The 12,727-nt window shown below is 36.0% G+C and overlaps 1 protein-coding gene across 1 annotated transcript in view; it reads left to right on the top strand.

The window, feature by feature from the left end:
- LOC114705387 (CD2 associated protein) overlaps positions 1-12,727 on the top strand; it is an 83,844-nt gene that overhangs the window by 53,314 nt on the left and 17,803 nt on the right. Inside the window, exons 8-13 of the mRNA XM_028887268.2 lie at positions 72-166; positions 2,014-2,118; positions 4,257-4,293; positions 5,667-5,729; positions 10,522-10,687; positions 11,037-11,179. Coding sequence (XP_028743101.1) covers positions 72-166; positions 2,014-2,118; positions 4,257-4,293; positions 5,667-5,729; positions 10,522-10,687; positions 11,037-11,179 — 609 coding nt within the window. The remainder of the gene's footprint in view (positions 1-71; positions 167-2,013; positions 2,119-4,256; positions 4,294-5,666; positions 5,730-10,521; positions 10,688-11,036; positions 11,180-12,727) is intronic.

Here is a 12,727-nt window from a genome sequence, read left to right as displayed (position 1 = left end):
TAGAGATTTAATAAATATCTGCTGTATTAATCAATTTGTATAAGTCACATTGTTTATATTCTTTACTTTAGCTAAGGAATATTGTAAAACATTATTTGCCTATGAAGGAGCCAATGAAGATGAACTTACTTTTAAACAAGGAGAGATAATCCATTTGATAAGTAAGGTAAGGTATTTCTTTAGTGAATCATCATTCATAGAAATATCTTACAAAATTCTTGTAGTACCTATAGAAAATTAGCTTCACATGGTCTTTGACTTTATCTTTTTTGGGGGGGGGGTGTTCACAGAGTGTAGACTGGTCAAACTTAGTAAGTAAGAGCTTGGGAACATGAATACAAGCTCTTCAAGTGATTTCTTTTTAAAGTTTTTATTGTCTGTATTGCTTGTAATTGATATACTAAAAACCAGTGATGGGGACTGGAGAGATGGCTTAACAGAGCAGAGTATCTGTGTTCAGTTCCCAGCAACCATGTGGTTTCTTAGAGTAATTGTAACTTTAGTTCCAGGGGATCATACACCCTCTTGACTTCTGCAGGCATCAGGCATGCATGTGGTGCATATTCATACATGTAGACAAAGTACTCAAGCTCTTAAATAATTCTTAAAAAGAAAAAAAAAGTGAGAGAAATGACCAGTGATTACATTGCTTATTTTTATTTCTTTGTTAACTCCAAGATTTGGACAACCTAAATGTTCTTAGTAAGTAAAAGGTCATGAGACTCGTCTTGCTGTGGGAAATGGTCTAAGAACAACTTGTAGGAATTGTTTTCTCCTTCCACCCTGTGGGTTGCTGGTTGTGAACTCAGGTTATAAAAGGCTTAATGGCAGGCACCTCTGCCTGCTGAGCCATCTCACCAACCTTGGGACACCTAGTGTAAAGAAAGACATAATTGTATCAAGTAGAATAAACTCTAAGGTAAACAGACAAATAAACAAACCCAAAACCTCCTAAGTTTTAGGTCTGTTAGAATAATAATTACTTATGAGAGAATAATAAATATTTGCTTGTCCTATAGCCTTGTGGAGTATTTTGATTTGAAGTTCATCTTACTGTTTTAAGTCACCTGTTAACATTTGGCTTAGTGTATGTGATTTTTTTTTAGAAATATATTTTATTGTGTATGTATTATGAATAGAAGAAAAAAATAGCAAAAGGATTAAAGAAATGAGTAGATCCAGCATCTCATTAGCTACCCACATGATAGATAGAGCAGCTGCAGTCATTATTTAATGTTACCCCCTTTGTAATTTCAATGTTCACAGAGTGTAGACTGGTCAAACTTAGTACTTCATACAGATGCTCATTCAAAGTGCTAATTTCTGAAGCTGCTAGAGAAGTGATTTTTTAGTATATGCATGTAAAATGTTAGGATAGTAAGAATTTAGGAATTCTTCTATTTTTTTCCCTGTTTCTTCCTACCTGTTGTATTTTTCTCTTCTCTACGTCCCCTGGTCCCATGAGAACATTTTAAATTACAGATTACACTAAAATTGGTTTATTTTAAAACATTAAACCCAGTTTTTTTGTTGTTGTTGTTTGTTCTGTGGAGTTTTTTTTTTTTTTTTTTTTTTTTTTTTTTTGGCAGGGTCTCACTCTGGCTAGCATGGAACTTGCCATGTAGACCAGGTTGGCCTCAAACTCACAGGTCTATCTATGAGTGTCAGGGATTTAAGGGTATGTAGCACTACACCTAGGTATTAAACCCAGTTTTCTAACTGCTGCTAAAAGTAGTGTGCAGGGAGTATTTTTTTTCTAGAAAAACTTTACTATTTGTTGAGGTTCCCCACCCCAGTCAATGCCCTTTAAAGATAGTGAATTCATCCTGGCTCATTGTGAACTTTCCCCTTATTTAATGATAACTACTAGCTCGTGCCTGCAGAGGTGGGGGCAGGAGGATGGTGAGTTTGAGGCAGCCTGTGCTACCTGGTAAGCCCCCCCATCCCTCCACCCCCCAAAAAGAAAAGAAAATGTGAGGCTTCCATTAGTGTAACTATTGGTTTGTGTTTCAGGAGACTGGAGAAGTAGGCTGGTGGAAGGGGGAGCTTAATGGCAAAGAAGGGGTGTTCCCAGATAACTTCGCTGTTCAGATAAGTGAGCTAGATAAGGACTTTCCGGTAAGAGTCTGCTTGCTTCTTAATGGTGAGAAGACTTGAATGTTTGAGTGTTTTTTACATTGCTACTGAGTACATTTCATAGTTTCCTAAAATTGTACATCTAAGTAAAATTTGATTTGCAGTGAAACATTTTTTTTTTCAGTCTTATATTTTATTCTTGATACTGACTGTGTACTGAAAGCGAACTATGACTTCTTTACCTTTTCTGATTTACAAAAGAAGAGCTGGCTTTATATAAGTTGAATAGATTCTTAATTTTCTGAATGAAATTTAATGTTAATGAAAAGTGTTAATTTTATGGTATTGTGAAGCCGAGTGCTTGCTTCCTTATACATGTAATACTTCTGTATTAATTCTCAGATACTACTAGACACTTTTTTTGCCTTTTCATGCCTTGACACTTTCTCCATATGCAGGATTACCTGAGCTTACAAATTAGAAGACAAAGCAGTTAGGTGTATGCAGCAAAATAGGCTGTATAAATCTTCAGTTCAAGCCCATGCAGAGCATGCTAATCTTTGTAGTCTTTAATCAAGTTAATTATTGGCAATTACTTTATAGAAGCTTAGGCTGTCTGAGTTCTTTCCTTTGCTGTATTGCATTCAGTTTTGATTGAGCTTTCAGTCTACTTTTATTCTTTCTTAATGAGCACTGTTTCTTCTGCTTTTATTATATTATTTACTAGTTCTTCTTAATTTGGAGCAGCCAATTAAAAATGTTAGAAACTTTTTACACACTAAATTAAGTCTTAAAAGTGAATGCATGCTTAGAAATTGAGGGGAAAGAAGGCCTTTGCTTTTAACTGTATCTATGAGTTCTTTAGACTTAAGAATGAAAACTAGGTTTATCGTTTACTCTTTTTGTTTTTTAATTTCTCATATGTACTTTTAAAGTTTTTTTCCTTATTCTTCACAGTTTTGTACATGTAATGTACATTGATCATATTCCCCTTCTCTCATCCTCTTTTATCACATCCCCCTTCTCACCAAATCTTTTTTCTTCCCAACAAGCCCTTTTATTTTCAATTTTGTTTGTAATCAACTGTATTTAATTAGAGTTGACTGTTGATGGAGGTTTATTTACTTGAGCCTTAAGCAAGGGCAAATTATCTGTGGCTCCACCTCAGAGGAATGACACCTCATACCCAGGAGCCATTACTGCCTCTAGCTCTTCTGGGGGAGGGGAGCCTTCTGAGCCCTCCTCAAGGCGTGACAGATGCAATGCTGATGGGCTGAGTCTTGGGCAAATAGCCACTGCTGCTGTGAGATCATGGATGCAATACCATGTCATATCCAAAAGCCAGCTCTTCACAGAACTCCTTCCCTCTTCTTGTCTCTTATGTTCTTTCTTTCTTCAGCCACTTCTGTGATGTTTCTGAACCTTGGTGGGGATGATACACATGGACAACTTAGCGCTGAGTGCTGAAAAGTAGTTTATTCTTAGCACTTTATCCTGTCACAAGTCTCTGCATTATCTATAGCTTGAAAGCAGAAGCTGCTCTGATTAAGGCAGAGGGTAGCACTAATCTATGAGTATAATTAGAAACATTTAAAAGGTGGTCATGTCCATATCATGTCTACATAGAAAACATCAGTAGTAGTAGTAGTCGTGTCCGTCCATCCGTCCGTCCGTCCCCGGACCTAGGACCTCTTACTCTGTGTGCTTTTGACCAGGTTTGTATTAGCAGGCATGAGTCCCTCTGGTAGAGCAGCCATGAATTCAAGTAGAAGGTGCTTGGTTACCTCCGTGCAGTCCTGCCACTAGTGCACCGTGGCCACAAGGCCTTCCCTCCCCTCATCTCGGTATCCACTCTATTCCTCTACCCCTGAGCTGTGAAGGGGCGAATTGACGTTCAGAAATCTAGAACTAATTCAGTGAGGATGAAAACACTTTGCTCACTAAGATTCTTTCGCTTTACCCAATTAATTGATTTTTTTTTTTAAAGTATCTGACTGACTTTTGCTCCAGGAATCTGTTTGGATGTTATAATATCTTTTTCAGTGACCTTTCCTAGAGTTTTTAGGTTGTTAGTACTTTAGTATTCTAGGCAAGAATGAGATGAGAAACAATATAATTTAGATTAATTTATTTTAACTTTAAATAGCTAATCAATTTTAACTTTTTCTCTCCCCTCTCAGAAACCAAAGAAACCACCTCCTCCTGTAAAGGGTCCAGGTTTGTAAAAAAAAAAAAAAAAAATTGCATTGTTTAGTTTGTTACTTTTCATATTTTTAAGTTACAGAATAATGTTTAGTTTAATGTAAACCATTGAATTTTATTGTTAGAAAAACCCATTAAAATGAATATTAAGATATTTTAGATCTATGAAAAATTAAACGTTTACATGCATTATTCATTTTTTTAAAAGTATAAATGATATAAAATAAGGATCCTATTCAAGCATGGTAGTGAACATCTGTAATCTCAGCACTTTTAGGATTGTAAATTCAAGGCCAGCCTGCCTATATAGTTAGACCCTGTCTCCAAAATAAAATAAGGGTCCTAGAAATAATTTGGATACTTCAGTAATAGGAATATTGAATTACTACAACTAAACAAGTTTAAACCTGTTTTATGATTGACTTGGCTGAAATATACTACTTAAAAATGTTCTTAAAAATATTGTGTATATAGTTGTTTTGCCTGCATGCATGTCTGTGCACCAAGTGCATGCAGTGCCTCCAGATGCCAGAAGAGGGTACCAGATCCACCCTAGGCCCAGAGTTAAAGATGGTTTTAAGAGCTGCCACATTGATGTGAAAATTGAACCCTGGGTCTTCTGGAGGAACAGCCAGTTCTCTTAAGTGCTGAGTCATCAGTCCCTCACCTACTCTACTTTGTTTAATCAATCAATCAATCAATCAGTCAGTCAATCAATAGTTATTTATTCATTCATCTATCTTCTGTCTGTCTGTCTATTTGAGAAAGGGTTTCAGTATGTAGGTCTGGCTAGTCTGGAACTCATTTTGTAGACCAGGCTGACTTAACTCAGAGATCTGCCTGCCTTTGCCTCCCCAATGTTGGGATTAAAGGTGTGTGCCATGACACCTGGATCCATAGTCTACTTTTTTATTTGTATTTATTTTGAACAAATGATTCTTTATACAAAATAGTCCTAGATACTTGAATACAGTTTGGAAGTTTTGTGTACTTTTGTTTTGGGATCTTGTTTGATTTTGGTCTCTTGAGATGGGATCTTACTATGTAGCTGAAGGTGAACCCTGAGCTGCAACTAGATAGCTCATGTTAGACTCAAACAAATGATCTGTCTCTACCTCCTGAGTGCTGCAATTTCAGGTGTGTTATGGTCATGCTATCATTGTTGTATGGCTTTGTAGCTGAAATAAAATGTAATCTAATGGGTATAGATGCATTCATAAGTTAAACATGCCAAATCAAGGAACATTAAGGCTGTTAATCCAAGTACAGATGAAGAAATTAATTTGAATTCTGGTGTTTCATTTGAGTACCAGAAATTACTATCTTTTTGTTCTCTTCTTGTGTATTAATTTTAAAAGTTAGTGTTCACTTTCTTCTCCACCTCCTAGCTCCAAAGCCTGACTTGCTAGCTGCAGAGAAGAAAGTTTTTCCTCTAAAGTCTGAAGAAAAAGGTGAGGCTGATTCCTCCCTTACCCAACAAGTCCTTCTTTGATTGTCTCTTAAAGAAACATGACCACCACGATAAATCATTTATGTACTACTTACTTTACAATGTTAAGAGTTTTCTAGGAATGAATATTGTGTCAAACTGATACGAAATTAAATCTTTCATCATACTGATAATTTATATTCATTAAAAAAGTAAATGAAGCCGGGCGGTGGTGGCGCACGCCTTTAATCCCAGCACTCAGGAGGCAGAGCCAGGCGGATCTCTGTGAGTTCGAGGCCAGCCTGGGCTACCAAGTGAGTCCCAGGAAAGGCTCAAAGCTACACAGAGAAACACTGTCTCGAAAAACCAAAAAAAAGTAAATGAATCCTTCAGTAAGATGTAGTATTTAATTATTTCATATTATGTACAAAAAACTAGGTACTTAGTGGAAATAAATTTTAAAAAGTTTTTAGAATTTAACTATGACGATTACTAGATATTCTTTAATCTTATTATATGTGAACTTGGCAAGTTTTTCCTAGATACCATGTATTTTGTCAAAACATTTTTAATTTAGTAAATTAAGACTGTTGTTTGAATCTTAGATGGTCTTTTAATAAAAAACCCAGAGCCAGATATCAGGGTGAAAGCTGAAAGATCAGAGAAACAGAACAGCCAGCTACTAGTTCTTACCTTTGTGAAATCCTCAGCCTAAAGAGAGTGAGTTTCTGTTTCCTCGTGCCTTATATACTTTTCCCTGCCATATTACTTCCTGGGATTAAAGGCGTGTGTGTTTCCAAGCAAAGGCATGAGGTCTCAAGTGCTAGGATTAAAGGTGTGTGCCAACACTGCCTGGAAACTATCCATAGGTTCTCTTTTTCTGTGGAACCAAAAGCAGAACCTCTTTTCCAAAGCAACATATCCTTAAGACCCAAATTTTGAAGTCTAGATACCTTTAAAATATACATATTGGCTTAACTTAGTACCCCCTACAATCAAATGTCTCTCTGCAGTTAAAAATCCCAAAGACAACACAATAATATGCAGTATCCAGACTCTTTGTGTAATTTCAAATTAGAGTTTCTTCCATCTGATTCTTTTCTTATTGTGTACCTGTAATCCTTTTTTGATCAGGAGAGATTTGTAAACTCTTAAGCTGCATGGCTAGGATGAAAGTGGTGGCAGCCCTGGCTGCTGACTCTGTCTTGCTCAGCTTTTCAGCATGGCACAGTTACCAGTGAGTCACACTAACTCCCCAATTCTGGGAAGCAGTATTAAGTAGTATGCCTGTGCTTTTACACCTGCAGCTGTGCTCCCAAGCCCGCAGGCAGTGGCTAGGAGGAGCCTCTTGTATGGCAGCCTGTGAGAGACTGAAGGAGCCGCCTTGACCAGGGGTTGCATCTCTGTACCATGACCTTTAATGAGAGACACAAACTAGGAAGCTGCTCTTAGCTCCACTCTAGAATCTCTTCTTAAATTCTCATAAGTTTTAGGTGGAAACTCTTGCCACCATGCTTGGGCACTAAATGTAGCTGGAAGTTTCTCTGGATGAATCTCTCCCACCCATGGTCCCTCAGCCATTTATAAAATAATCACTCAGAGGCTTTAATATTAATTACAAACTGTATGGCCTATGGCTTAAGCTCATTACTAACTAGCTTTTACAACTTAACTCAACCCATTCCTGTTAATCTGTTTTTCCACTTGTCTTCGTGGCATTAACTGTTGTTTCACATCTTACGTCTCCTGGTGTTGGCTCAAAGTGTCTGCCGTGACTCCACCCTTCTTCATTTCCGTCTTCAGTTTGAATGTACCTTCTAACCTTATTGCCATTGGCCATACAGCTTTACTTATCAACCAATGAGAGCAACACATATTCATAGTATGCAGAAAGATGTCCCACAGCACTACTGTTTCATTGTCTATGTATACTGAGGAGTATTTGGATTGGTTCTAAGTTTTTGTAGTTATAAGCAAAGCTGCTATAAACATGTATGCAGATTTTAGTTTAAACATACATTTTAGTTCATTTAAATAAATACCAAGGATGAAATCACTTCATCATTTGGTAAAGGTGTGTTTAGTTTTCTAAGCAATTCCCAAAGTGGCTATGCTGTGTTGTATTCCTACTAACAGTGAAAGTTTGTTTCATATCCAGAGAATGTTTTCTCTGCTTTGTGTTTGTATTCTGGTAGCTGTGTGATGGTATCTCATGGTTCCCACTTTCCTAATGACATCTTATATTGAACATCTTTTCATGTACTTGACAACTGTTTTTCTTTGGTGATGTGTATGTTAGATCTTTTGTCTGTTTATAGTTCTTTTTTTTTTTTTTGAAACTAAGTTTAAGAATTCTTTGTTGAGTAGCTGCCCTTTATCACATACGGTTTTTGCAAACACTTTTTTTTTCATTGTGTGGCTTATATTTCTTGTAGAATAGAAATTTTATATGTTTATTTTCTTTTTTTCTGAAGTTTTAGGTTTTTTTTTTTTCAGGAAACTGATTATTATGTGTGTATACATGACTTGTGTGTCTAAGGGTGTGTATATGAATACAGGACAACTTTTGGGAGTTCTCTCCTTTCACCACGGGTGCAAGTCATCATCATACCCAAGACCATTTTCATCTTTCCTGTGTTGTATTGTAGGAAATTTTATATTTTTGTCTTTACATTTAAGTCTGTGATCTCTCTTGAGTTTTGTAGATTCTTATCCTAAAGGTACATTATAGGCAGTAGGCAAGAAGTCAGAGAGAACCTCATGCTCTTGCAGAGGTGAAGACACAGACATAGGCTTTTAGGATGCTAAGTCAGTTATGCCAGAGTACCTGAGTATGGGGTTCTGCACAAAGGGAGCATTTGGGGATTTGCTGTGGGATTATAGACTTTGCCTGTATGCTGTGAATCTTGACAGTTGCCAGGAAGAGGGGAGGCCATTTCAGTTATATGTGGAGGTCAGAGGAACAGTGAGAAAGCCCAGAGTGTCAGGGGAAGCATGCTTAGTTCAGAGCTGCAATCTGATTTCAGAGGCTCCTGTGTCCCAGGGCAAAGGATTGCGCCAGGAACACATGGTTAGAAATAGGATAGAACGGTTTGTTATGACAGGAGAAAGACTCCCAAGAATGGGAGGGGATTAGAGGGAGGACTAATCTAAGCAAAGAGCCCTATGTGCTATTTTCTATAAAATATTTTTCAGTATTTTTTAGAAATTCAAGTTTAGCTAGCTGTTACAGCTCTATAAAGGGCTCTACTTGATTATGGAGAGAAATAGGAAGTTTTATATTTTTCTCCTAGTGGTATAGGTATGTGATACATTACTATATTTTGAGGCCCTGTAAAAATAGACTTTTAGCCAGGCATGGTGGCACATGCCTACAATCCTAATAATAATACTATGGAGGCAGAGGCAGGAAAATGACTCCCTGTGAGCTCAAGTGCAGCCTGGTCTACATTGTGAGTTCCAAGACACCTAAAGACTACTATTCCTAGAGAGACCTTGTCTTAAAAGAACAAAACGAAACAACACAACAGACTTTTGTCTTGAATAATGATCAGTACTTTAGCAGATTGCTATTTTTTCACAAACTCTAAGGGAGTAGTAATTTATATACATGGTAAAGTAGAGGCAGTTATACTTACTTGTCTTGATTTTACAAGTATTTGCCTGAATGTATGTATGTGCACTGTATGCGTACCTAGTACCCAGGAGACCAGAAGAGGGCATTAGATCCCCTGGCATTAGAGGCACAAACAGTGAGTTATTATGTAGGTTCTAGGAACTGGACATGTAAGAGCAGCCCTTAACTACTGAGCCTTCTCTCCAGCCCCATCATATTTTTGTTATTTTAAAGTGAAATTTGTAATTTTGAAGGAGGTGTGCTGTGTCTTGTGATACTGGTTCAAGTTTAATACTCACTAGTTTCTGACTAAGGAAATTTCATAAAACTAGACTTTTATATACATTATTTTTGAAGACAAATAGTCGTTCAGTATTGGTCCTAAGTTTATAATTTTTTCATAGTGTCTTGTCACACTCACTACTGTGTGGATCTGAACTGTGTAAGCACAGTTGTTATATTAAGTATTTGTGCTTAGTATTTGAAAAGATAAGGAAGTGCCCGGTGGTGACACACGCCTTTAATACCAGCACTCGGGAAGCAGAGCCAGAAAAAAAAAATCCTGAAAGATAAGGAAGCAAATATGCTATATGTAGGAACATAAGTGTTTGGTGCCTTTTTGATGGTGAAGTTGTTTTTAATGATTGGCATACAATTATTCATAATACTGTTACTTAGGCATTTTTGTATTTAATAAGAAATATCTATTTCATTAAAATATTGTTACCACCCCTAATAGTAAGCAAAAGTTAACTGGAAGCATAAGAAAAAGCACATGTTATTTGTAACCAAGTTTTTATTTATATATTTGTTTTTAAGTTTTAAACATTTAAAAAAAGATTCATTTATTATGTATACAGTATTTTGTCCGCATGTATACCTGCAGGCCAGAAGAGGGTGCCAGATCTCATTACAGATGTTTGTGAGCCACCACGTGTTTTCTGGGAATTGAACTCAGGACCTCTGGAAGAGCAGTCAGTGCTCTTAATGGCTGAGCATCTCTCCAGCCTGTAATCAGGTTTTTAATGAGTTCTGGCTCCACTGGGTAATTTTTAAAAGATTCTCAGACACGTTAAAGTTCAACCTTCAAACAACTTATGCTTATTCACATAGAACATGAAGGTTAATAATTTCTGCCTCAAAAAAAGAAAAACCCTAAATAGTTTTTGATTGTTAATAAGTATTTTTTAATCATCAGATGAAAAATCACTGCTGGAACAGAAACCTTGTAAACCAGCTGCTCCTCAAGTCCCACCCAAAAAGCCTACTCCTCCTACCAAAGCCAATAATTTATTGCGGTCTCCGGGAACAGTGTACCCAAAGCGACCAGACAAACCAGTTCCTCCTCCACCTCCAGCAGCCAAGTAAGCTCTAACCTGCTTTATTAGACGTCGATTACTTCCTTACCTCAAGGATTCTATTGCCTTTCCTAGTTTAAATGTCCGTTTTCCATAGAGTTACTTCTTTGTAGACTATTAATTCTTTAAATGTTAATCTAATATTCAGAATCAATGAATTCACTTAAACTCTTCTTGCATTTCTGAGTTTGTTGTGACCAGTCTTAGGATTAGAAGCCTGTGTTCATACATAGCTTAACAGAACAGATGGAAACTAGTATTGTGTCACACAAAATCTTTAATGCCATTCAGTCACTATTTAAAAGTTCTATTTTACCTTCAAGTGATTTTTGCATGTTTGTTTTTCTCATTTCAGAATTAATGGAGAAGTTTCTACAATTTCTTCAAAGATTGAAACTGAGCCAGTATCAAAACCAAAGCTAGATCCTGAACAATTGCCAGTTAGGCCAAAATCAGTAGACTTTGATGTCTTTTTAGTCAGAAACTCTAAAGAAACAGGTAAGCCAAAATATACATGATACTGCTTTAAAAAGGAGTCAGAATGGATTTTAGAAACTTAAGATTTATATATGTAACTTGCAGAAAGAAATAATGGCTGTTAGTTGAAATGGGCTTAAAATTTGGCAGCCAGAGTAGAAAAATGAGGATGTTAGGTGTGTCTGAGCAGAGATTTCTCAATGTTGAGAAAGGAATGAACAAGACTGACATGCTTAGTACTTCAGTATGTCTTTATAATATAATGACCATCACTCCTAAAGTAGACTTGAGTACATTTTGGTTTTAAAAATTTGAAAATGAAGGGCCACAGAGATGGCTCAGTGGTTATGAGTACTGGCTGTTCCTCAGAGGACTTAGGTTCCTTTCCTTGAAACCACATGGCAGCTCATAACTGTCTGTAACTCCAGGTGACCGGAAGCCCTCTTCTGGCCACCATCTGTACCTACATGCATGCTTTTTAAAAAACGTAATACTAACGACATACACTTTTAGTGCTAGCAATAATTTGTATTTTATAAAACAAAAATCTTTATTTCATCTGGAGCACTTTATCTACAAGAAAATATTTTTATTATTGTTTATCAGCTGGCTTCACTTTTGCTAAAGTGTTTAAGATTTAGGACTTTTTTTTTTTTAACCATCTTGTGTTATACATATATACTTCTTCTTGGTTCTTTATATAGTTGAAAGGTGGAAAGCTGGAATCACAAACATCTTGGTGAACTTCTACCCGTTAAGAGCATTAGATAGTCATTACTTTATGGTAATGGATATTAGTTTGTATAGTATTTTGCATTCCTTTTTAGTTTCTACATTTTTCGAAGGACTTTTTTTTTTTATGTATATTCTCTTTTTACTTTTATTGTAGACCTAGGAAATAGGTGCTGTTTTTTCCCCCATTTTACATGTAAACGGGTACAGACACCTCACTCTGTACATCACAAGTGCAAGAATGCTCAAGTCCTTGCATGTAGATAAATGCTCTGGTGTAGTTTAGAAAATTTTAGTGTCATAAAAGCATTTTTGGCTTCAGTGCTAACATTTTATATTTACATTTAAGCTTCAGTGGTAATTATACTTAGACTTGCCATGATTTTATAAAATATTCTGTTGAATTTTAAGTTTTAAAAATATAATCCTGTTTTTCTTCTGTCTTTTCAGTTTATCAATGTAAAGTCTCATCTAATTTCAATATTTTGTAAATCTCTGTCATATTTGCACCCTTCTTCTCTGGATGGTGCTACATTCATTACTAAATATTTTGGAATTGTGATGCTAATTATAGCTTAAGAAGTTCACTAAAATAGAATCTTTGTGTCTTATTTGTAAAAATTGCCCTTATTTACTACTAAATGAAAAATGGAAAATGATTAAAATATCCACTATTTTTATAGATGTTAGTAGTAAAATAATAACATTTTCACAACTCATGTTTTTATGTTGACTCAAAATATAATCAGACATATGTTTTCAAAAGTAATACTTGAAGAAAATCTAGCTATTGATTCAAATTTAATGCTTTAAATAAAAGCATCTGTTGATATTACC

Source organism: Peromyscus leucopus, chromosome 16_21, assembly GCF_004664715.2.
Source record: "Peromyscus leucopus breed LL Stock chromosome 16_21, UCI_PerLeu_2.1, whole genome shotgun sequence".
In the NCBI taxonomy this organism is placed as follows: Eukaryota; Metazoa; Chordata; class Mammalia; order Rodentia; family Cricetidae; genus Peromyscus; species Peromyscus leucopus.
Note: the sequence above shows the minus strand (reverse complement) of the source record. Positions and strands in the feature narration are given on the sequence as shown.